We start from the raw sequence: 25,740 nt of genomic DNA, 5'->3' as shown, positions 1-25,740 counted from the left end.
AAAGGCTGTACTTCACAAAGAAGCTCAAGGACCTCTCAGATAAATAGTTCTGTATGGAAAGTTCAGACTGGAACCGACAGATGGTTTCAGCAAAACCCACTGGTTTGGTGGGTTTTGCTAATGGTGTGTCCTATTTGTACTATTTGTAAAGTCAGAATTTAGGTTTCCAGTCAGACATCAAACAAGAAGTTAAAATGTTGACAAAAAAGGTCGGAGGTTGCCGTGCAGCCTAGGTTCTATATCCAATATGACTGCCACGTTTGTAAAACATAGCAGAAGTTGCAGGTAAACTTTTTCTATTGCACCTTCGATCCCTTGACTCTAATTAAACCAGTGGCAGACATAGTGCTGTACAAGCACCATTTGGGATTGTGTTCTTTTAGTGTTTAAAAGCATAAAATGAAGTATAGCGTTAATGGCACATAGTGCTAATAGCAGTTAGCGGGACTGCAATTAGCAAGTTGACCTCATTTTTCAGACTTCCAAGTTGGACCGCTCAATTTGGGTGTGACCACTTTCTCAGATCAACTTCCATACATTTCCCGACCTCTTTAGACGCCCTCTGCTGGCTGTTATATAGAATGCAGGCAATAGTCCAACTTTTGTATCCAGGCTATAGATAAAAGATCCTAAATGAGTTGTCGGCCAAAAATATACCTTTAATATACATATACATAGAGCATTTCTGGGGCAACTGTGGCTGAGTATAAAGAGTAGTCATCTTGCTAACAGAAAGTTGACAGTTTGATTCCAGCCTCCTCTTGCTGCTTGCTGTGTCCTTGGGCAAGGCACTTAGCCCTAAGTGGCCTACCATTCTGCATATTGGTGTACGAATGTGTGCAGGTTTATGCTTGTAGCCCTCGTCCCTCTCCCAAATGGACCAGGACATTCATCCAAAGCGCACCAACAAGTCAACCTCTGATTGGCTCAATAGTAGGTTGACCCCGCCCCACCGCTCCCCCCATAATAAATACACAAGATTTGCATAAAGGAAACTCACAATCTGCCTCGTATTTGTTTGCCAAAACTTTATACTACATATGTGCAAACAATGTAGAAACTATATTAGGTAGACAGTTAATGTGCACAGATCCCAACGCAGAGGATATTCTATTTTTAAATACAAAGTTAAAAAGGTGCAGCTCCTTCCAAAGATTAAAAGTTCTTCGTGCTTATTTTCTTCACATTTTCTCCATTTTTTTTTTTATTAGCTACATCTGGACCCTTCGGCGGACCAAGAGTTAACTCCGGGTCAACCTTCCTCCTATCTAAGTTTTCTGCCTGTGGGCGGGGCAAACCGCCTGTCAGCGCAAAAGTGGGATTTTTTGTAACTACACAGGACATTGCGGGGGTCCAAACAGAGGGGGGGCTGCCTGTGCTTGGAGCTTCGTTAGTTTTCTGTCATTCTGTCAGCGCAGCTATGTCTCGAATATTAAACCTCATTAGCATTCAGCTGCGCAAAGACTTCACCGCATGTGGAGGGATTTCACGGCTCCCCCTGAGGACCATCAGCTGCACCCCAAGTAAACATGCAGAAGAAGGGTGAGACGGATCCGTGTTTCTGGATTATTTGGCCTAAACCTTAAATCAAACCTGAAGTACTTTGCTTATTTCATAGTAATGAAAGTGTAGATTGCATATAAAAACTTTGCAGCGTTGCACAACTGACCAGTCCACGCAATCCATGCATGCTGCTGTGTCCATTCACCAACACTCTCCCTGCACTTTGCAGTGATGCCTCTTCAGTTTTGAGAAAGCGCTGGAAGGACACTGCTGACACTGTCATCATTGGAGGAGGATGCGTGGGGGTCAGTCTGGCGTATCACCTGGCCAAAGGTGGCATGAAGAATGTGGTACTGCTGGAGAAGTCTGAGCTGACGGCTGGCTCCACCTGGCACGCTGTATGTCTACTCTTAGTCCCAAATTATTCATCCTTAGTATAACCACCAAATTCAGGAATGTGACAGCTCAGATGGCTTGTAATTATCATATGAGTTGCATATATTGTCAAAACAAGGCCTGTCCAAGGTTTTATGGGGTCCAAGGTTTTATGGTAGTTGGGGAGGCCCCATAAAACCTTGGACCCCCCAAGGTTTTATGGGGCCTCCCCAACTACCATCAGGCACCACAGCACAACCAATATTTCCTCTTATATCATATATGTTCAAATCTTGATGCATGTTATGGGTCTAACATAATAATTAGAACAGTTTACTACCTGAAGGAAACGATTAGCCACACAATAACCAAATGTGTGTTGCTTGAATGACATTCACTTGAACCGATATACATTTTTGATAGGACTTGGGATAAAGTGAGCAAAAGTGTTTAAAAAAATCAAAAATTTTATATTTCTAAAGAAAATGTTGTTTTGGCTTTAGACATCCAGAAGTTAGCACTTGCCTTGAAAAATGATAAGACTTCTATCTAGACCTTTAAAGAATTAATACTGCTAATTTCAAAAGACAATACAATTTTTTTCTGATGCTGATGTAGTTTTAAGAAGTTTATTCTTTTTTTCAGCAGTTTAGGGGGATTGTATCACATAGAAAAGTGGAGTAAAAACAGCCATGATAATGGTTAAAAGGTTAAAACCTATTCCACACCAAAATATTTTATTCAGCAGAATGTCTTTACAGTCTGACAATGCTAATTCACTGACAATATTGAAAATATGCATAACAAATGTTGTTTTTGCATTTTCGTAGTGATTGTAATGTACAAAAAAATTCACATTTGTAAACGTGACTTTTGTGACAATTCTGCTGCTCTTGGGGGCCCCTTGTTGGTTTGGTGCCCAAATCAGGTATTTCATTCTGTTATGCCTTTAGCCGGCTCTGCATCACCTCTTATATTTTTTAACATTTATGTAGCAAAGAACCATATCAGTGTTGTTTTGCAGCTATATCATTACCTTTACTTTCAAAATAATTCTAAATGAAATGAAAACAAATCTGGGAACTCGCATCTTAATGTTTCAAAGGTTACAATTATGGCATCAGCTCCTTAATTAGGCACAAAATAACTTGATTATTATAAATGTAGTAATTCAGGCAAATAGGTTTATATTGGTAAATTATTCCCTCAGTGCATTGCTTATCTTTTATTTAAGGCTGCTGGAAAACTGAAGATGTTGGTCGTTCTTCCTCGACAGCCTGCTAAAGTGAGCGTCAGCAGTTGCTCTTGATGTGATTCTGCAGTTACAACATTCCCACCAAACAGCTGCCATGCTATACATTTTCAGGGCATTTGAGCTCCTGACCCACTTAAGATCTACCACTGCACCCATATTCATTTACAAGCTTTCCTCTTTGTAACTTGGTGGACAGACATATATCCAAAAATTCGAATATCATGGAAAAACATATTTATTTTTGTTATTAATTTTAAATGTGAAACTTCTATGCTATACAGGTATATGACACATTGAGTGATACATTTGCAGTGTTTATTTTAGTTAATTTTGATGATTATTGATTTTGGCTAATTAAAAGCCCAATTCTGATTCTCAGAAATTTGGACTATTACAATATTAGACCAATTGGAATTCTCCTTCATGAAAAAATGTTATGTAATGGCCTACACAATCATTGGAAAGACTGCTGACCAGACAGTTGTCCAACAGACAGTAATTGACTACCTCCAACAGGAGGGTAGGCCACATCATTCCCAAAGAAGGCAGCTGTTCTGCTGTACTCAAGGATATTATTGGAAAGCTAAGTGGAAGGCAAATGCGCCGTACCAAAAAGTTGCACAAAAATGGGGATAGCCGAAGCCTTGAGAGGATGGTGAAGCAAAGCCACTTTAAGAGTTTGTGTTACTCCTCGAGGAGCGGCTGACTGTAGCTGGACACATCTGTGACGTGCTGGATTCAAAACTTACTTCAGTTACCCACCTAATAGGGATTTTTGATTCTGGTCTATTATTATTAGGTGACAGTTGTTTGTCCAGTTAAACACATGTTTTGTGGCTTTTGCATTAATAGAGTTGACCTCTTAGATATGTGATATTCTTAGATTAAAATCAGAATACCTTGTATATTCAGAGTATTTCATTATAAATCAGTTGAGAGTGTAAATAATGCAGTGATGCACAAGCATGCTCAGTATGAGGGATTGCTAAAAAGTAAATGCAAGCGACTGTCCACTGTCTCTACATGCTCATCCAGGAGGAGTGAATGCTTCAAGTCACTGACTGGATGCAATCTCCTGGGTTTCCTTAGATAGAAAAACTTTTTAACCAATTTGAATAATAAACTGAATCTGTCTGCACTGTTCGCTAATTAGGATTAATTGCAATGTATGTACCTGACTTGAAATCTGTATGATTCGAATTAATTGACTTTGTTAAGTGCCTTGAGATGAATTGGAACTGAATTAAATCAAATTGAATTTATCAACAGATGTAATGTGATCCATTTACCTGGTGTTGCTCAGGACTTTGGCAGCAGCATTTTGAATGAGCAACAGCTGACACATCTTTACAATAATATAACCTACTAAATATAAAAGCATGTTGTACTTTTCTGTGTCCCGTTCTTTCCGAAAACCCTTTATTCTGACTATGTAATTAAGATGGATTTTGTGATAGACTTTATGTAGACATTCAATTTTAGGTCTGACATAATGACAGCGTCAATGACAGTGTTAAGTCTGGTTGAGAATCTCTAATCTTGTACTTTTGAGACATAAAGCAATGACTTCTGTCTTTTCTGCATTACCTGGAGGAGATTTGTGTGATCACCATACATATGGTAACAGGTGTTGTAGTAGACCATAGTCTGAGCTATGTGGAGCATAGAGATGCATACATCCTTTTTCTTTAGCCTCTTACTTCTCAAAGGTTCACAGGCGGACTCGTGCCTATGTCCACTGGTGAGAGGGTGAGAGGTGGGGCACACCTAGTACAGTGCCAGTCCATTACTGGGTAAACAGAGACACAGGACAGATAATCATGCACGCACACTAAGCACCCAACAGCAACTTAGATATTGAATAAATGTGGTCCAAGACTAGAGCCCTGACGAACCCCACAAATGATCTTGTCTTGCTCAGATTTATATTGTCAAATTACACAATGTAATGTACCTCCAAGGACAGCTAAAGTACCACTGTTGATGTTTGCACAGCATTTTGAGAACCATGGGCCTAAAACCTATATTAAATTGATCAGTAAGCTGAATAATTTAGTTATAGACATTTTCTATACAGGGTTGCATTTTCCTATAAATCTTGATGGTTTTTGTGTTTGTATTTCAGGCGGGTCTGACAACCTATTACCATCCAGGCATCAACCTGAAGAAAGTCCACTTTGACAGCATCAAACTATATGAGAGCCTCGAGGCAGAAACTGGACAGGTAACACGCCTCAGCTTTTTTTTAATCTTTCATTTTTAAACGATGTGTTTGCGTGTCTTTTATACCATCTCTCTGTGCAGGCTGTGGGCTTTCACCAGCCCGGCAGCATCCGAATTGCTTCTACGGCAGCTCGTGTGGATGAAATGAAGTACCAGATGACTCGTACGCACTGGCACGTGACGCCGCAGTACCTCATTGGACCAGAGAAAGTTCAAGACCTTTTCCCCCTGCTAAACATTGACAAGGTTGGTATGAGACAGTGATGCATCACTAATATGATAAGGTGTTTGCAGGAATTATCAACTACCACCGTGGCATGCAGGTTTTGGAGATTTTCTCTTGGTCAGTGTCCATTTTTTTCAGTGCAGTGACTCTGCGAACTATCATTTTGACCATCAGTGCTTTTGCTTTAAACTTTATGCTTAGCATCATATATTCAATTTATTTCCTTAGAGTAGAAGAACAGAAGTCCTGTCACACAAATTGATTAAATTTGAAGAAACAACCAGGACGTGTGTACTTGACCTTATCTTTTTTATTCAATTCACAGTGCGACCAGAAAATATTCCCTTTTCAAAGGTTTGCTTCTAAGTTACAGACGTATTAACAATTTAAATATAGCCTAGTCTTTAAAACATCTACACAAAATGATGAAAAATGACAAAATATAAATGTTTTCCAGACATTTCTGTAAATTTATGAAAAGAGTATGATCATCAGCCACAGTGTGTGGCGTAGTGGCAGAGAGCACAACCCTCAGTCCTTGATGCTGCCATCCTGGGTTTGAGCCCCGATCCGTAGACCTCAGCTGGACGTCTTCCCCCTCTTTCCACCCCACTTCCTGTCTTTCTATTTTGAATAAATAAATGCCACTAGTGCCACAAAATATCAAAATATATATAAAAAAACAAATGTAAACATTTCAACTTAAGTAGGTACAAACCTTTTCAGACACGTGGTTTCATAGATTTTGTTTAAGCATCTTTGGCTGCAATAACATCCGCAAGTGTGTCTGGGTGTGTCTTTTACTATTCTTTGCTCCAAATCTTCTAAAGCTCAGGCTGGTTGTATGGGCACGGTCAGATGACAGCGATATTTAGATCTTTCCTGAGACGTTCAAGTTGATTTAAGCCTTGGTCCTGGTTAGACCCTTCGAGGACTTTCACGAACTGCTGCTGAAGTAACTGCTTTATTATCTTGTCTGTGTGCATCTTGTCGTTTTCATTTTAGAAGATGAACTGTAATTTTTTCCTCTGAGGCCAGAGCAATCTGGAGCAAGTTTTCTGTAACAATCTCACACTATATGGCTGCTGTCATCTTACACTCTATGGTGATCTTTCAATCAGTTCTGCAGAAAGAGATCTCCACAGCACGATGCTGCCACCACTATGCTCCACATAAAAAATTATGTTAGCTAGATGATGAGTTGTGCCTGTTTTTCTTTAGACTTAACACTTGGAGTTCAGGCTTAAAAGCTTCTATTTTGGTTTTATCAGACCAAAGAATTTAGCTTCTCCTGCTCCTTAGAGATTCTAAGGTGCTTTTTGGCAACATTAGAGAGGGCTGCCTTGTGCGCTAAAGGCCTGATTGGTGGAGTCCAGTAGCAGTGGTTGGCCTTCTGAATGGTTCTGCTACCTCAACAAGCAGAGGTACACTGGAGTTGTGTCTTACCGACTATTAGGTTCTTGGATTACCTCTCTGATCAGGACCCTTCTAACCAGATTACTCACAAATAATTTGGTTAGAAGCATCTCAAAGATAGTCAGTGGAAATCATCTGTGATCAATATTGAGTCTGATAACATTTATGTTTTTATAAAGTCTCAATTTTCTTTAGAAAACATTCTTTCTTGTTATTTGGGGGTAGTGTTTGTTTTATTTTTTGTTTTAAACTATACTCAAACTGGTTTCAGATTAAATCTAACAATACGTGGAAGAAGTAAAGGGTTGCGAATAACTTCTGGTGACTGTACAAGAAACACTTCGAACATATTACTTGTTTTTTTTCATAAGTTTTGTTTTAATTGTGACAAACACCAGTTTAAACATTTCTTTTTCTTTTATTTGTTTAGACACTAGTGGCTTCTATTTTTCTAAAAGCGAGCTGACAGGAAATAGGGTGGAGAACGGGGGGAGGACATGCAGTAAACATCAGTGGGCCGGGTCTCGAACCCACAACAGCCTGCAACAAGAACTAAGCCTCCGTACATGGTTTGCACGCTTTAGTCCTGCGGCACCACCACTTCTATGAAAAAAAATGAAATGTATCTGTCTTAACATACAGCAGCCTCTACAGTTATTGGCTCCCCTGGTACAGTTGTGTGAAAAGCCTTCACAGAAAGTTGTCTTTTATTGCAGGATCATTATCTTACAGTGATTATCCAACTTTTAATTTCAGTAGGAAATAATTCTTATTAGCGTCCTTTTAAAACAAATGTAACTTAGCATATTTTTAAGTTCACACTTACATTTTTAAGTTGATCTGAATGTCTAAGAACATCTTTAACAGTTTGTGCCTTATCATTTCCCTGGGATTTAAATGTGATGTGACTTAAAGGGCCCATTTTTCCTAGCTCCTTGCCATTTAGGCTGGGAGATGACCCAAGTTTATCTTGTGGATTTTGTTCATTTCTACTGAGACTTTAACTAAAACTGTGTGATTTGGTCAGATCTGTCCAGGTCTTCTATTGGCCTAAAACAACATTTGACATTATGAAATGGGCCTCATCCCCATTGCTAGGTACGTCGGCGGATGCGTGATGCTGTGGTCCTTGGAACCTAGTCAGATTGCTTGGCACCCTGACCCTTTTGAAGTACCAAAACATTTAACATAAAAGTCAGGTGGCCTCTGAAAGAAAACTTAACATGGGTAATCATTGGGTCTCTGAGCAGGTTAATGATCCAAATCATACAGCCAAATAAATGTAGAAATGGTTTACCCGATACACAATGAACCTTAGTCTGTTGACTTCTTAGTCCTCGGACCTAAATCCTATAGAAAACATGTGGGCTGAGCAGAAGAGTGGATCCAAGGCTTTGCAGCGAGGAATGGTCAAATATCCCTCTTTCTGTATGCTCCATTTTTGTTAGGGAGGAGTTGTCCTATTGGCAGGGGTGAAAGTAGTTTTAAATTCTTGCAGGTACTTAGGGGCGGAGCTGGAGGTTGGGGAGGCACTGGGGGCATATATATATATATATATATATATATATATATATATATATATATATATATAATGTGTGTTTGTGTGTGTGTGTGTTTGTGTTAATTGTTACTCTCATCTGTGGCCCCCTCAAGACCTCTCTCTCCCAGCAAAGTCCAAACTCAAAATAATTAAAATGTAAATATGCTGTTTGTATAAGTCAGAAATTAGAATCACTTGACAATGTAGAATATCTATATATATATTTCAATTGTTAAAGAACTGCCATGTATAAAACAATGATAAACCATTTTCTGATGCATAACTTCATCTTCAGTTTCCATCTTTTCGAACGCACCAATCTCCTTGGCAACCGTTCTGCTTTGGAAGTAAGCGCGCATGCGCTCTCGTGTAGTGTATGTGAAATCTCTGGTCATAAGCGGTGTTTTCGAGCTGTACTGTGTTGTTGTAATTCAGCAAAATGAACCACAAATAGTTACTCTCCCTTTGCTTTTAACTGTGCTCTTTAGCAGCGAGCAGACAGACATTAAACGTAGCGGTGCTCATTTTAAAGGCTGGCTGTTCATAAAAGCCTCGAGCAGAGAAGCAAAGCAAGAGCATTGAGGCTCCAGCATAGCAGAACAGTTCAGAAACTATTTGGAATGAGGAGAAAATAACTATATTTATAAGCAGATTGAGTCGTGTTTTAGACTGACTATTGGTAGCGGAGCTGATCTTCTTTGTGTGCTCGTGGATTTTTGCAGCCATAACTGGTTCTGGATGACGGCTTCATAGCAGACAGCCGTTCTTCCCTCTTCCCGGTACTGTGTACCGGTGCAGAATCTTTTAGTGGTATGCAGTACCGGACCGGACCGGGTCACTTTCACCTCTGCCTATTGGTAAAAAGGGGATTTTACATGGTTGCCATTCTGTGAAAAAAAAATCATACAAACATTTTCTAATATAGGTTCACATTTAAGGTTACTGTATGCTTTTAGGTGTTGGCAGGTCTTTATACTCCTGGAGATGGCCACATTGACCCGTACTCTCTTACCATGGCTCTGGCTGCTGGAGCTCGTATGTACGGGGCCCAGATTTACAATCCAGCTCCAGTCACTGGGCTCAAACCAACATCAGATGGGAAGTGGGATGTCCAGACTCCTCATGGGACCATCCGTGCAAATTGCATTGTGAACACAGCAGGTTTGTTTTTTTCTGATATTGATAATGATATATATTTTTTGTTTGTTTTTTGGATCTTTATTAACAATTGTAGCACAAATTAACAAGCAAAGATAAAAGAAAATGCATGAACAGTGCCTTCCAATACTGCTATTGGAACTTTCAAAATTAGAATAGACTTATAAACAACAACAAAACTAAAAAAATAAACAAACAAAACACATATTTTACATCCAAACAGGTTTCACCGCAAAAAGTGTAAAGACAGCATCCTCTGCAACTCATGGCTTACCTGCTCATTACCCAATTATGCACCAAGGTTATTTTTTTTATTTTTTAGAATAAAAACACATTTCACACACAAGGTTCAATATGTTTTATTGGGATTTTGTTATACAGACCAACACAAAGTTGTGCATAATTGTGAAGTGGAAGAAAAATTATAGATCTGAAAGGTTGGCTTGCATCTGTGTTTAGCCTGGTTTACTCTCCTATGCCTAAATAAAATCCAGTGCAACCTGTTTCCTTTAGAAGTTACATAATTAGAACATAGGATCCAGTTGTGTCTAATGTAATCTCAGTATAAATAAACCTGTTCTCTGAAGGCCTCACAGGTTTGTTTGAGAACATTAGTGAACAAACAGCATCATGGAGACCAAGGAACACAGCAGACATTTAAAACAGGGTTAGCCTTTAAAACAATATTCCAACCTTTTACACACAGAGCTCTGTGTTTAATTAATCACCTGAAAATGGAAAGAGTATGGCCCAACTTCAAATCTACAAAGACATGGTCGTCCAACTAAACTCAAAGGTCAGGCAGGAGAGCATTAATCAGAGAAGCAGCCAAGAGGCCCATGGTAACTCTCGAAGACCTGCAGAGATCCACAACTCAGGCAGGAGAATCTGTTGACAGGACAACTATGGGCTGTGCGCTCCACAAGTCTGGCCTTTATGGAATAGTAGTGAGAAGAGAGCCATCACTGAATTAAAACCAGAAGAACTCCAGTTTGCAGTTTGTCACGTCACCGTGAACTCTCCAACTCCACAGTGTAGCAAGGTAGTGGCTGCAGCATGCTGTGGGGATGCTTTTCTTCAGAGCGACTAAGGGAGCTGAATGTACAGCCAGGGCCACAATGAAAGAGTTTCGGTCAAAGCATTTTCTTGTCCTATTATGGTGTAAACCTACACCTAAAGGAGAACTTTTGGCAAGACTTGAAAATCCACATTTACAGATCCTCTCCTTCCAATCTCATACAGCTCAAGCTATTTTACAAAGAAGAATGGGCAAAGATTTCTGGTCGAGGCTAGAGCTGCACAATATATCACAAATGTATCTTCATCACAATATCAGTGCACATGACATCAGTATTGCAAAGAACTGCTTGGGTTGCAATACATATTAGCTAATTAAATGGGTACAATGCATTCGTGCTCTACATACATAGAATGAATTTTGTGATATTTGTTCAATGCAGAGAAACAGAACACCTTAAGATGTTTGGATAAAACTAATATAAAACTGTATTGCCAAACTTGTCAATAAAACGGTGTTGCTGGAAACATTTCAGTAACTGCTTTGACTGGTCACTATCTGAGGTCTATGTTTGCAATGAAAAAAGGTTGGAGCCTTGAGGAACTTACTTATTTATTTATTGTAATTTATTTATCATAGGTGAAAGCTGTCATTCCAGCTTTCATCTATATTATGCTATACCTGATGTTTTCCTGATATCCTGCAGCCCTGGTTGAGGCATACCCCTTAACTAATTTTGAATACAATGTAGCATTTTCTTTCTTCCACGTCACAATTATGTACCAATTTTGGGTTGGTCTGTCACTAACATCTTATGTGACAAAATGGGAAAAGGTTCAAGGGGTGCTGTGCTTTGTGAAATGGACCAGTCTCCTGCAGCACAGCCCAACTTCACAATGAAGCTGTCATAACTAACTCATAGTTGGGATGGTGTTCTAAGGCTTGCAACCCTCCGACTCTTTCCTCCTGATGTACCTAATGGTCAATAAGGTAAAACACTTTTCATTTAATCAAATCCCAGGAAATGTCTCCAGATATTGAAGTCTTTGTCTCTGACTGCATTAGCAAACTGCTTAGCTTTATTTTGCATTAGGAGTCATGGCTTCTTGCTTTCTGAGTGGCCTTTTTTCATTGCTGATAATGACACCCTTTTACCACTTTCAGCCAGCATCTTCAGAAGGTCTTATGCCTTCGTTGTTCAGTTGATACACATATTCATTCACCTTTGGGAACCCATGGTCTTTATTCAATATTCAAATTTACTCAATTCTTCAATTAACTCAAATATTGTGAATTAACCTTATAGAGGCCATGACATCATCATCGTTGCTTTCCCAAATTTATAAGAAAGTTGTGAAACAATTTCTAGTAAAATATCTGTCCCATTATTCTGGTATCAAGCAGATAAATGTCATTTTGGTAATTATAACTGAGATTAAACTAAGAGAAGAGAAAAAGAAGAAAAAAGCTTACAAAGAAAGCGAAGTTCCAGTTATGGTATTTTTAAACACCACAATTACCACAAAATGCATTTGAAAAACAGATCCAGCATTTCTGCAACAGTGCTTACATAGTAGATGTAATAATCTTATCTGCAAACGCCTCACTGCAGGAGAACTTTGCCCACTCAGATCACAGCTTGCAGAGTTCATAGAAGACAACTTTAGTTTGAACTGGGCCAGACCAGTTCTGGGGGGATCTTGTTTGCAAAATTTCCTTTCATTCCTGCTACTTGTTTTGTTGGGTCTGGTTCAGGAATTTACTGCAGTAGGCACATACCCCGCCACACACACACATCCCACCCCCAGGCTTCTCTTCGCCGAGGAAGGTGTTGTGTAACTGAGCTGAATTTAGGTCATGGATCTTTTTGATTGGTCATCTTTTTTTTCCTACAGCAACAGATGGGTTAAAAATCTGCAGCACATTGAAAATTATACCTCTGCAACAATAGCATGCAACCTCTGAGGGTTTGTTGAAGTGTAGCATGGTCTGGCACTACTGCTCAGTTTACCTTCACAGCCAATCCAAAGAGGACAGCAGATCACTTTCCAGCCAATGTTCAAGGAGCAGCACATTCACACCTCCTGACAGAATTTTTTTGTGGTTTTTGCTGCTGAATTTTTATATGCATGATATTTCTTTTCTTAGTTTAGCTGATTTCATTCATATTTTTGGTCAAACATTGTTTACGTGCTGTTCTTTGTGTGGTTCAGTGTTGGTTTTTGGAAATACATATTGTAACTTATTCTGATTTTAGTTCTCTTTGTTTCTCCACTCACCATGGATTTCCATAGACTGAAAACAGACGCCACTGCTTTCTGGGCAGCAGGAGTATAGAAGCCCTTCTTGTGGGAAATCGGCCAGCTTAGCATTTCTTTTCCAAACATCCATCTAAAATGCAGAAAATCTCTCCAGAAACAGAAGGGACCTCAGCGTTTTTTAATGCATTGTGGATAGAGTCGTGATGAAAACAGCAAGCAGCAATTCCCTTGAGCTTGCACAACAAATCTCTATCTCCAGATTTCCCTCACAGGTCCCTGAGTTATGGTTACAGGTCCTGCCCTCATATAGAACCATGCAAACATAATAGCAGAGATGGGTCTACAGCAGTCCTCATGTTAATGTTACACATGACGGGGGAATAACTATTATGTTTATGATTATGTCAGTTTAACTGCAATTGCTCAATTACTAGAATTGCGCTCAATGACAGAAGACAAGTTGGTGTAACTTGATGTTGAGAACGAAAACTTTTGGCCAGAGGGTGTGGTTGTGGCGGCGTGGTAAAATCCAATGTTACTCCATAGCCAAACGTTCAGCTCTCATACATAGATATATCATCTGATTTGCACCAATTCAATATGATCGATCTTAATCCAGCCCCAAAAAGATGTTGGCGTTGCCCTAATTCCTCCAGAGCGCCCCATGGAAGCATTAATACAAACAGCCCCAAGCCATGCTTTGACCAGGGATTATAGGTTTCGGTACACAAATGTAATTTCTCAAGACCTACAATATACAAATGACATATACAAACTGCAGCAAGATCGAAATAAGTTGAAACAAGTTACTGTTTGGAGTTTGTAGACTAAGGGCCTATCACAGACCAAAACATTTATGTTGGATAAATAAATATATTGAGTAGTTTTTAACTTTTTTAACTAATCATTAATTGTCATGTAGATGTTTTGCTAGCTTAGTTCCACAAAGTTTCGTACCAGAACTCACCACAAATTATGTTAAGGAATTTCAGCTGTCTGAATGAGAGCATGTGGATAATTTGTTAAACTGAGCATCTTCTGTCCTTTCATACAGCAGGGTTGGCTAGAAAAGGCCTATAAATATCATAAATACTAATAATGCCTAATGTCCTGTGACATTTTAAACATATTGGCCTGATTACTACAAGTTTAAACTCATAAATAGAAGGACAGATGGAGTTTAGACGAAAATTCAGAATGAAAGACTCTTGTCAGCTGAGCTCATTCCTCCTCCACCCCTACTCCACCGTCTTCCTTCCCATCTCCTCCTGGCTTCCTCACTCCCTGGCCACCAATCCACCACCACTGTCGGATCAGGGGGAAGACATCTCTAAATCTAAACCTTACAAATGTTCATCTTAGCTCATGTCATTCTCAGCATTCATGTCTTCCTCCCAGATCTGAGCGCCAAAGAAATAACCATGTAATTTCACATCATTAAAACTTTTCTAATTGCCATCCCTGTTCTTTGTGAGTCTTTTCAGATTGAATTTAACATTAGACAAAGCAAGACTTGTTTCGAGTGTTACTTTAAGTGCTGACTGAATTGATTCATGCTGTGAATTAGCCCTGTGTCCAAGCTTTTGGTAAACAGCCTCCTTTTCTGTTGAGAACAGCACATGTTGAGAACATTTCACCCAGAATTAGCTAAAAAAAAGACTTGCTGAGCAGATTTGAATTCGTTTTTGTAATTGAAACATGCTGATGTTGAGGATGTCTGCAGAGATAAACTTAAATTAACAGCGCTTCAACTGGCTTCAGCTGCACCTCCTGGTCTGGCAACTTGACCGGGGCTGCATTCAAGTGTCCCATTAACAAACTCCAAACCCAGTTTGTTTGTTTTGTACCAGTAAATGTTTAAGCCAAGTCATACTGTACTTCAGCTGTAATCAGTGAGGAGTCATCTACTATGTTTAGCTCCTGCATGCTTTAGTTTTTCTCCTTCTAAGTGGTTGGTGCAGTGTTTGTAAATTAGATATTATGGGGGTGGTAGTTTTGTGACCTAAATTTAGCTATTTATTAAATGTGCATATTTCTGTCCTGTCTATGTTGTTTACCTGGCTGGCCAGAAGACGTGTATTAATCTGTATTTTGGGATATGATTAACTATGTCATCAGACATCTGCACGTCAGCTAGAAAATATTAACTTTATATTTTAGGCTTATGCCCTAATCATCAAAATTAACAGAAATAAACGAGTAAAACATCTAATTATTTTTGACAAATCTTCATAGGTTTCACTTTTTTAATTAAATGATGAAACAAAAACAATGTGGACAATGTTCTATGTATTATTTGTTAAAATCCTGCTGTGGATGAGTTCAACAAACAGCAATCCATCAACAAATAGCTTTTATACATTTGCAAAAAAACAACTTTTTGATCAGGAGCTTTCATTCTGTATGAAATCTTCATACCGGGGTAATTTACAATTTATAACTTTTTTTCTGTTATTAAGATTTGGATTTTTTTGACAAATAGACCAGCTTCATATGCTGGCACCAATGGAAAAGATGTCTAAAAGCCTTGAAACAAATATTCTTTAAAATTTTGTTGTGCAAATAAAACACTTAATATATTATCTGTTCTAAAAAGTAGTACTTCAAGGGGTTTATTTTCTACCTCTCTTACCATTCATCTCACTGTGGTGCCAAGAACAACATCCAGCCTTTTCTATGTTATGGTTCCAATTGTTTTAAACTTTGTACTTATTGCTTCGACTATAGATCTGACCAGGTTAAGGGAAGTTGTTGTTTTCTCTCTAATATTTCATTATGGTCATCATACATTTTCTACTGGTTAATTTTTTTTCTTTTTTGAAAAGAAAGACTGTACATATATAGTCTAGTAGCTTTTTCTTGTTGCAGATCAACACAGAAGATCAACACAGATCTGATTTACCTGAGTGGCATGTTCTCTTGTCTTACCTATTTTTGGTCTTTGTATAATATTTCTACCATAGGACCTAGAGAAGTAAGAGCTCTACAGTAAGATTAGTAATTAAACGTTTATTGAATTTATGATCAATTTAAATGAATAAAATTGTAAATTAAAAAATATGATCCCAGTGATTTGGGGGAAAAAAAGGAATGTTTCTCAGTGTGGGTTTATCTTTCCTATTATTAAACTCATGTAACAGTTAATTTTTTTTTTGGGCTTTTTACACTGCCTTACTAGGGTGCCCAAGAATGTGGAGAGTGTTATATGTGCTTTTATTTAAGAAAAGAATTGCTTGCATCTTTTAGGCTGAATTCCCTGGATACTATTTCTCTCACTCTTTTTATATTTTAAGGGTTTTGGGCCCGTGAAGTGGGCAAAATGATTGGTTTCGAACACCCCACTATCCCTGTGCATCACCAGTATGTAGTGACAGCAACAGTACCAGAGGTGAAGGCTCTGAAGAAGGAGCTGGCTGTTATCAGGGACCTGGAGGGCTCCTACTATATGCGTCAGGAGAGGGATGGACTGCTGTTTGGTCCATATGAGAAGATGGAGAAGATGGTGCTTCAGGACTCCTGGGTTAGAGATGGAGTACCACCAGGTCTGTATGCCATGGATTATCCATATCTTATTTAGCCAAAACCTTTTTTTGAATTTCTTGATAACTTTAAGTTTTGTGTAGTGGGTTTATTTTTTTTTATTTCTGCTCTTCTTATTGTTGTAGGTTTTGGGAAGGAGCTGTTTGAGTCGGACCTCGACAGAATAATGGAGCATATTGAGATGGCCATGGAGATGGTCCCTGTGCTGAAGAAAGCCGACATCATCAATGTCGTGTCTGGACCGATCACATACACCCCTGACCTGCTGCCCATGGTCGGACCACATCAGGGCATTCGCAACTACTGGACTGCCATTGGCTTTGGGTGCGCGTTGAATCAGAGCTCTTAGAACTGCGAGGTGCAAAATTGGAGGCAGCTATATGAAAACAACACAAGTCGCAGTTATATTAAATTTGAAAAATATATACAGGATCAGCTTTATACATACGCCTCTAATCTTTGGTTTATTGTCACCTGCATCTTCACAACATGCTTTTGCAGCTATTAAAAGGGTTTTGGCATAACCCTGGGGGGATATTTGACCTCTCTTCCGGGCAGAATTTCGAGAGTTAACTTAAGTATGTGGGTTTCTTAACGAGGATGTTCATTTAAAGTTTGTTAAAACTTTTTAATAATGTTGAGCTGTGGGTTTTGGGAAGGCTCTATTCTAATTCCATAACCAGTGTTGATTAGTGATTGGGCTTATTTTCCTGTTGGAACAACTGTGTTCAAGTTTCGACTGGACAGCTGCTGATTTGAGGTTTGGTCAGTCCTCCCTCATTGTTCCATCTGCTTTGTGAGACTCACCAGTACTAATAGCAGTAAAATAGGCATGACGCCGCTGCTACCATGCCTGACAGTTGGTTCAGTGGTCATGGGTTTAAAGGCCTCACCATGATTCATTAAAGCATACATTTTGCCATTGTGGCAATATAGCTTAATCTACATTAGTGATGCATGATATATATGCATTAACATCGGTTTTGGCCATTGTTAGTAATTTTTTAACAAATCGTTACCGGTCCAATAAGTAAAACTGGGCTGATATTAAAAAAAAACAATGTTTATTTCCATCTTGCTGCCGTTTGTGTGTGATTCAGGAGGGGAAGGTGTTGGCCATGTCGTATTGGTTTGGGCATGTGACAGTGATAGCGATGCAGTGCAGGATTGTGGGTTTTAACTGAGGCAGAGGAACAATGTGGTCAATGTTGAACGACTAGGGAAATATATATATAAATAATATAGGCATGGCTATAACAGTAACATTAATATTGGATACAAACACTGACCCACATTGGCGCCCTCTCAGTTCAAGAGTAAAATTCTCTTCACAATCAACAGTGACTCCGCTCTTCCAGCAGTTTTTACATTTGAACCTTGGGGGTTCCTTGGTTGATTCTGAACATCCTAAGTTTCAGTCATATTATGGTGGGTTTGGGTCTTCTTTCAGACCTTGACAAAGTGGTGACACATTAGAATAAATCGTACTTGCGTAAAACTCTTTATAGCTGTTCAGAAATGACTCCAAAATACTTTAATGACTTGTGTAAATAAAAAAAAGGTCAATCCAATGCTGTTAGACAAATTCTTATAGTTATTTCATATGTGAAAAACAATGATTTAAAGAAATCATTAAGCGCTCCTAATTGATAAGACATTCCGGCTGTGATGAGTGTATGTAAACTTCTGATTGGAACGACATTTCCTGAAGGCCTTAGGTTCTGAAATGTGGACAATAAAGTATGGTGAACATTGAACTGTGTTTGTCCAGGTATGGAGTTATCCATGCTGGTGGCATCGGTAAGTTCCTGAGCGACTGGATTATTAATAGAGAGCCTCCTTACGACCTGCTTGAATGTGATCCCAGCCGATATGGCAAATGGACAGATGTACCTTTCATATGTGCCAAAGCAAGAGAATCGTATGGCTTCAACAATGTGGGTAAGTATCCAGCCCTTCTTAAGTAACCGGCTTTCACATATAGCTGTCACTAAGATCATAATTTTGTTTTTTCCAGTCGGTTATCCCAAGGAAGAGCGTTTTGCTGGTCGGCCAACTTCCAGGACAAGTGGTGTTTACAAGCTGCTGAAGGACAAGTGCTCAATGGGCTTTCATGCCGGCTGGGAACAACCCCACTGGTTCTACAAACCTGGAGATGACACGGGATACAAGTATGATATTTTTTGAAGCCTGCAATTCTCCTTTAATCTGAATAGAATGTATTCTACTATTGCGTTATGAACCTTTTTACCATTCCCAACAACAAACATCTTTATACTTATGTATTTCAGGGAAAAGCATGATGATATGGTTGCTGTACACTCTTTCTTTGATTTACTAACTCCCTTCTTTTACCAAACAGTAGAAATTTTGTGGTTTCTTTGAGTAGTGGGGAAGGTATGAAGTAAAAGATACAAGAAAAAAGCACACAAAACAAAACAGGTATATATTTAAAGTGTGGCATACATCTGTATATAGCCTCCTGAACCAATATTTTGTAGAGCAGCCTTTTTTAGGTCCCACACTGAAAATATCGGACAGCCGGGATAAATGCAACTGCACTTGTAAGAATCAAGCTTTGTAAGATGTCCACAGTTAGTGATTTGACAATGGGCATGTGAAAGAACCATTTAGCCCTGCAGTGCGGCAAATCCAGTTCATCTCTAGAAAATGTATACCTAAAGCTAAGGAATGTTACGACGCATTGCACTTCCCTTTTACTCGCTTTTTTAACCGGCATAATGAACCCAATTGCAATAAAAACAACCAACCTTTGAGCATAAATCTACTTGACCCTACCCTAACCCTAACCCAACAATCTACCCTAACTCCTAACCCTAATGTAGCTGACTTGAAACTTTTGTCCAACCCTCAGGCCGAGTTTCAGACGTACCAACTGGTTCAGTTCTGTAGGGGGAGAATGCAGACTGGTGATGGAGAAGGTGGGTGTGATCGACCTCACGCCTTTTGGAAAGTTTATAGTAAAAGGGAAGGACTCACTCAAGCTGCTTGATCACCTGTTTGCCAATAACATGCCAAAGGTAAAGCACATGCATAAACCGTTGAAAAAGGTCACCTACGTGGTGATTCCACTGGTAGACAAATAGTTGTGGCCAACCACCTCTTCTTCTAAGTCTGTGTCATTTCAAAATGTACTTTCAGGTTGGCCAGACCAACATCAGCCACATGCTGACGCCTGCTGGCAGAGTCTTTGCTGAGGTCACCATCACCCAGATGACACCAGGAGAGTTCCTGCTCATCACAGGCTCGGGGTCTGAGCTCCACGACCTCAGGTGAGAAACATCAGACGGTGTCAGTCCAGCTGGTCAGGATAGCAGAAGCTGTTGCAACGTATCTTTGGTGGCTTTGACTGATGGAGCATTGTGCCCAGGTATTGGCTTAATTGACTTTTTTCCAGACCAAGTTTCTTTCCTCCAATGATTCTCTCTCTCAGTGAAGAAATGCAGAATTTTTCAGAGTATTGAGAACGCATTATATTTCCTCGTAATACCTCACAGTTTGAACAATTCAATCATCATGTTTTTCCCTTTTTTTTTTTTACTATTGTTTTGATGCATTATTGCCGTGCAGATTAGTGGAAATTAATTTGTGCTTCATGCCTAAGCTTGATTTCCAACCTTCATTTCCTTTATGGGTCGGAATGTGATTTTTCCAGTATCATATAAAAATACAACGGTTTCACAGCATCATTGTCTTAAAACAAAAACGTAAAACAATTTATAAAATTATCTAATTAGATCATGCTGCAAAATTAGTACAACATTAATTATTACAGTTATAATAATGTTATCTACACCATACATTTGTAGTTATTTTGATATAAAATTAGTAATGCAGAATATACTTCCCTGTTAGGTTTCTTTCTTCTTTGTGTCCTTCCTTCTTAATTTCTGAACAGTCAAACTTGTTTTTGCCGTAAGCAAGAGAAAAGGAAAAGTCTAGTCTCCTGTTTTTCAACCAGTTGACTGGTGGGACACAGCAACAGGTGGGGGAAGGACTACTGCATCCTTTCTTCATTCCCAAACAGTCAAATTAGTTTTTGTTGTAAGCATGTGAAAGGGTTGTAACCTTTTTTCCAGCAACATGTGGGGGAAGGGTGGTGCGATGATGCTCCATGTTGCTTTTTTTAATTCTTGTTTCCAGACAGTAGAATGGAGAAAGAGGAATGCGACTGAACCCTTAGCCACATTCGTCCTTGTTTATTTCCAAACATTCAAATTTGCCTTTGCTGTAAGCAAGTAAACAGTGTAATGGCCCTTCGTAGCCTGCTGATTGCCAGTGCGCAGCAACAGGTGGGGCAAGGGGACCGTAATAGTATACAATGCTTGTGCATTTCTTAAGTAATTTAAATCAGTAGAATTTGTTATTAATAAGAAAGTCAAAAGCGTAGTAGACTTTTTAAAGCCAGCTGACCGGCAGTGCACCTCAACAGGAGGGACAGCACTTTATTATCCATGCAGCCTGGGAAAACTCCAGGTCACTCTGACACCTTGGAACAGAATGGGGCAAAATTGTCGCCCGATGCACGAGAAACCTACTTGGTGTTCCAAGAATTGACAGTGAAGAACTCTCTTCAGTTCTGGGTCCGACACACCCAAGCCAGAGTTGAAGCCCAAGTTTGGCTGGATAACTCTCTCAGTCTCTTTTAAACCACTGAAATCCAAAACCTCCCAGCAGCTGTCAATAATGCACTCCTCTTTTTGCTCCAGTTGGAAGGCAGCACATTCCTCCCCATGACTTTTCTTCAACACACGCTGTCGAGATCCAGCGAAACGTTAGTGGCTTTGCAGCGACCTCCACTGGTTACAAGCTGCACAGTGAGGTGCAGGGCTCATGTTTGCCTTGTGTGAGAGATCCATATTTGTGCCAAAAAATGATTAAATATGCAACAAAAGAAAAGAACAGAAATATTATGACAATTGTGGAACATTTGTTTCATGTTTTGGGTTTGAATTTGACTCAGATGGATTGAAACAGAAGCTGCCGAGGGCAGATATGATGTGGACATCAATAATGTGACAGACAAGATAGGAGTGCTGGGAATTGCTGGACCAAATTCCCGGAAGGTTCTCCAGAAGCTGACAGATGAAGATATGAGTGATGCCGGGTTCAAATTTCTCCACTGCAAGAACATCCAGCTGGCTGGGATCCCTGTCAGGGCCATCAGGATCTCCTACACTGGTAAAGGACACACTTCATCTTATTTGTCCAATGGTGTACATTAGTCAGGCGATGAGCTGTGAAGAAAAACATTAGTCAGTATTAAAACTTAAAATTCATTTAAGAGGAATGGTAAATTGGCAAATATTTGTAAACACAGTAGCAACAGTAGCAGATGCAGTTGGTAACAGGTAAGTTGGCGTAGATGTCCCTCAATATCACACTCATGTAAATTCATTAAAATAATAAATTGTTTGAAGAAATTATATTCATTCAGTCATTCATTAAATATCATTCAGTGCATTCCTTCCTTGTTACTATTCTACTTCCCTCTTTCATTCTTGCCTTTTTTTCTTTTATTTTGCCTTATTGCTTGCACCTTCCCCTTCTACCTTCCTTTCTTCCTGCTCTTCTTCCCTCTTTCCTTCCCTTCTGTTTTGCTCTTTTCCTTCTTTACTGCATTTTTCTTTAATCTTTTTCTTCCATTTCTTTTTTCCTCCATTTTGAATTACCCTTTCTTATTCCCTACCTTCCTTTTTTCATTGTTTCATTCATTCTCTTCTTCCTTCCTTTTATTTGTCTTTCTTTTTCCATCCCTCCTCCTATATCCCATTGCTTCCTATTTTCATTTTTGTTTTTTCCTTCATTCCTTCCCTTCCCTCTTTGCTTCCATTTTCTCCTTTTTTTCTTTTATCAGATTTTGTGTTTAAAGCCTGATTTCGATAAACAAAAAATCACATTCACACAGAACCTTTGAATTTATTTTTTAAAATGGACCAAACGTGGACTGAGATGTCTGCTAGTTTGGATCCAGAGAAGTCTAAGAACTGTGTAGGAACCCTGATATGTTTTAACTGTGTTTACATGTGGGTAGGTGAGCTGGGCTGGGAGCTGTACATTGAGCAGAAGAACATGGCAGCTGTGTACCAGGCCATGATGGAAGCAGGAAAAGATGAAGGCATCGACAATTTCGGCACCTATGCCATGGCCTCTCTCAGACTGGAAAAGGGCTTCAGGGGTTGGGGAGCTGAGGTACGCAAATCTAAACAATATTCAGATGAATGTTGCCAAACACACACTGGAAGAAACTTATTTTCCACTTGTGTTTATAAATGAATATTCCATGATCCCTGCACATTTTTTAAATTCTATCACATTCCCAATAGAGACAATTGTTCTATACATTTACAATTTACTGCTAAAGTCTGTGTTCAGAAACAACTGCTTATTTCTCCATACTCTGATTCCCAGACCCAGGACCCAGACCTTGTAATCTTTTGAAGTATTCTGGAACAATAATTCTCCAGGATTTCCAAAGTTCTTACAAACCTTTTCTTTTTTCTCTCTCCAGACCTTGTACCTAAGCATTTTACATGCAACATGTGCTGTATCATACTGTTAATTCAAGGCCCTTAGAGCAGAAACAAATAGGGACAACTTTATATCAGATAAATTAAGACTCCTCCACACAGAAAACATTCAGAGCAGATCTGAGTCACATCTGGTTGGATGATTAAAGGTGGATGTGTGCCATGTCACATCAGTGAACCGCTCAAAAAGGAAAAAAAGTCACAGCGAAGAACTATTAACAGGAAAGTGTTTCTAAAATAGAGAACAATTCTTGTTAAAAGAAAATGTCTTTAATTTCTGTCAGATTACTTTTAAATGTCTTGCATGAAGACAGCAGAGTCTGCAAATGGAGTTACAGACTGTGTGTTATATTGTTTTAATTTCCAACCTCTTATTAAGAACAATGCCAATGTATTGACATTTAGGAAAGAAAGAACTTAAAGCATTCTAAGAACTAATTTAGCAGTGGAATTAAAACACTTTGCATTTTCACATATTTTTACGTTAGAACCACCAACTTCAGTGTAGTTTATTGGGATATTATGTGATAGACAAACACAAAGTAGTGCATAATTGTGAAGTGCAAGGAAAGGAAAATAATACATTTCACGAATAGAAATCTGAAAATGATGGCGTGGATTTACAACCAGCCCCTTTTAATCTAAAACCACTAAACAATGCTCAGGGTTATTAGCAGTGTTAGTTTTCAAGCACAGATAGCAGTTTGTATTAAGGTTTTTGCTTGTTTTTGAGTTTCTTATTCTGAATTTTTAAAGGTTTCCCCTACATTGCTTTTAATGCAAGTCAATGTGAAAGGTTCAGGGGTGAATACCTTTGCAAGACACTGTATATTGCACATGTTCACCTGTTTTTTAATGAGAACAACAATCTATTATTTCAGATGAACTGTGACACTAATCCTCTGGAGGCGGGGCTGGACTATTTCATTAAACTGAACAAGGTAACTGTGTTTTTTATAGAAGAGGTGTTCATATTTCAATATTTATCACGTATTTGTGACACACAATCTTTGCGTATGTCTCTGAGCAGCCAGCTGACTTTATTGGTAAAGCATCGCTTCAGGAGATCAAAGGCAAAGGCCTGAAGAGGAAGCTGTCCTATCTTTCTATTAGAACGGATGACGTTGACCCAGAAGGCAACGAGACCATTTGGCACAACGGCAAGGTCGGTAACAATAAAGGCATGAAAGCCTCATTATTTCTCTTGTTTGAGTTCCACTAAACCGGACTTCTCCTCAGGTGGTTGGGAACACTACGTCTGGAGCCTACAGCTACAGCAGCCAGCAGAGCCTGGCGTTCGGTTACCTGCCCCTGGAGCTGAGCTCTGTGGGCCAGCAGGTGGAGGTGGAGCTGCTGGGCAGGAAGTACCCCGCCACGGTCATCCAGGAGCCCCTCATCCTCACCGAGCCCACACGGACGCGGCTCGCTAAGAAAGCAAAGGCTTAAGCATAAGCACCAGTCTGAGACTGGAAACATATTGTTTGAATGACATGTGAAGTCTTCCATTGTGTTGTATTCTTACACAACCACACTCTCTCATTGTGCATAGTGTGGGGGGAGTAATTACCGTTTTTCTGATTCCATGAAAGGAAGATCAGTGTTTACAGGTCAGATGTTCCTGTGTGATAAATGGAACAAAGTGTGGAAGCGTCAAATAACTAAAAGAAAAGCTGATTCCAAACATGTAAAAAGGTTTTGGTATTTTTTAAATCCCTTTTGTGTAACTAATGAAATTAAAATAGTGTACATTATACATTATTAGGCTCCGTTCCAGTTCAGTAGTCTTTAAACTACAAACAATACTGTGTATACTTTATATGTTTATTAATTATATAATACACTGCGTTATATGAAACTGATGACATTTTAAAATATTATTTCAAATGATAAAGTATAATTTATCAGGCTCAAAAGTGCCACATGTTAATGGCATACATATATTTTTATGAAATAATTTAATGATCTTGTCTCACAGCTTATCATCTGTCGGACTGAGCCATTAAAGTCAGTGGGTGGGGCTAACATTGCTGTATACAAGGTGCTTGGTTGTCTACCCTTCCAAGTCTGCATGTAAGCTCACCATGCCGTATACAGCTAGGAAGTAATGGATGTAAGGGTCAAGCGAAACACACTCTGATGCACATTTAGTATAAGGAAATAATAGTTGGCTAACTGGTTACCTGTGAAATATTTGCACAATGCGTCAACTATAGAGAAAATGAAGAGTTTAAAAGATACATTAGTAATGCTATACACTCTGTGATTAAATGGTCCCAGAACTGCAAATTGTCCATAGGGTCATAAACAAGTCAGTCTTTGTTAAAAAAGCAAAACAAATTAAAGAATGTTATGGTTATTACTTCCTTAAAAAGACTAAACAAAGCATGACAACATACAGTCATTCAATAAATTAGAATGTGTGTTCCAATGAGGTTTGAGTGACAGATTAAAAGTACCTTTTGAAAACCCTCAACCCTCAAGCAGGTATTAAACATATGATTCATGAAGCCAGCACTTCTGTATTAAAAATGTTTTCATTGGTCTAACTTTATATGTTGTCTTTTCATTAACTGTAAGTTGAAAATCATCATAATTAACAGAAATAAAGGCTTGAAAACATCAGCCTGGATAATCTAGTACCTCTATTCACATAGTAAACTGAGATACTGAAATA

At 39.0% G+C, this 25,740-nt stretch overlaps 1 protein-coding gene across 1 annotated transcript; it reads left to right on the top strand.

Annotated features, from left to right (window-relative positions):
* The first annotated feature begins 1,310 nt into the window (after positions 1 to 1,310).
* On the top strand, positions 1,311 to 25,688 carry dmgdh (dimethylglycine dehydrogenase). Its single transcript, XM_047371711.1, has 16 exons — positions 1,311 to 1,542; positions 1,733 to 1,901; positions 5,259 to 5,357; positions 5,438 to 5,602; positions 9,495 to 9,699; positions 16,269 to 16,517; positions 16,641 to 16,839; positions 18,287 to 18,456; positions 18,533 to 18,686; positions 19,391 to 19,556; positions 19,678 to 19,808; positions 21,500 to 21,717; positions 22,571 to 22,728; positions 23,948 to 24,007; positions 24,097 to 24,231; positions 24,306 to 25,688. The coding sequence occupies exons 1-16, from the start codon at positions 1,421 to 1,423 to the stop codon at positions 24,510 to 24,512; spliced, it is 2,607 nt and encodes an 868-aa protein (XP_047227667.1). The 5' UTR covers positions 1,311 to 1,420; the 3' UTR covers positions 24,513 to 25,688.
* Positions 25,689 to 25,740: the final 52 nt, after the last annotated feature.

The sequence above is a fragment of the Girardinichthys multiradiatus genome, chromosome 8, assembly GCF_021462225.1.
Source record: "Girardinichthys multiradiatus isolate DD_20200921_A chromosome 8, DD_fGirMul_XY1, whole genome shotgun sequence".
Taxonomy (NCBI): domain Eukaryota; kingdom Metazoa; phylum Chordata; class Actinopteri; order Cyprinodontiformes; family Goodeidae; genus Girardinichthys; species Girardinichthys multiradiatus.
This window is presented reverse-complemented; position numbering and strand designations above follow the sequence as displayed.

Bases quoted from the DNA above. Each gene is read 5' to 3' on its own strand.
- dmgdh (XM_047371711.1), top strand. From the start codon at position 1,421: ATGTCTCGAATATTAAACCTCATTAGCATTCAGCTGCGCAAAGACTTC. The intron at 16,518-16,640 runs GTCTGTATGCCA...TTATTGTTGTAG, and splicing joins TAGAGATGGAGTACCACCAG to GTTTTGGGAAGGAGCTGTTT. The intron at 16,840-18,286 runs GTGCGCGTTGAA...GTGTTTGTCCAG, and splicing joins TGGACTGCCATTGGCTTTGG to GTATGGAGTTATCCATGCTG.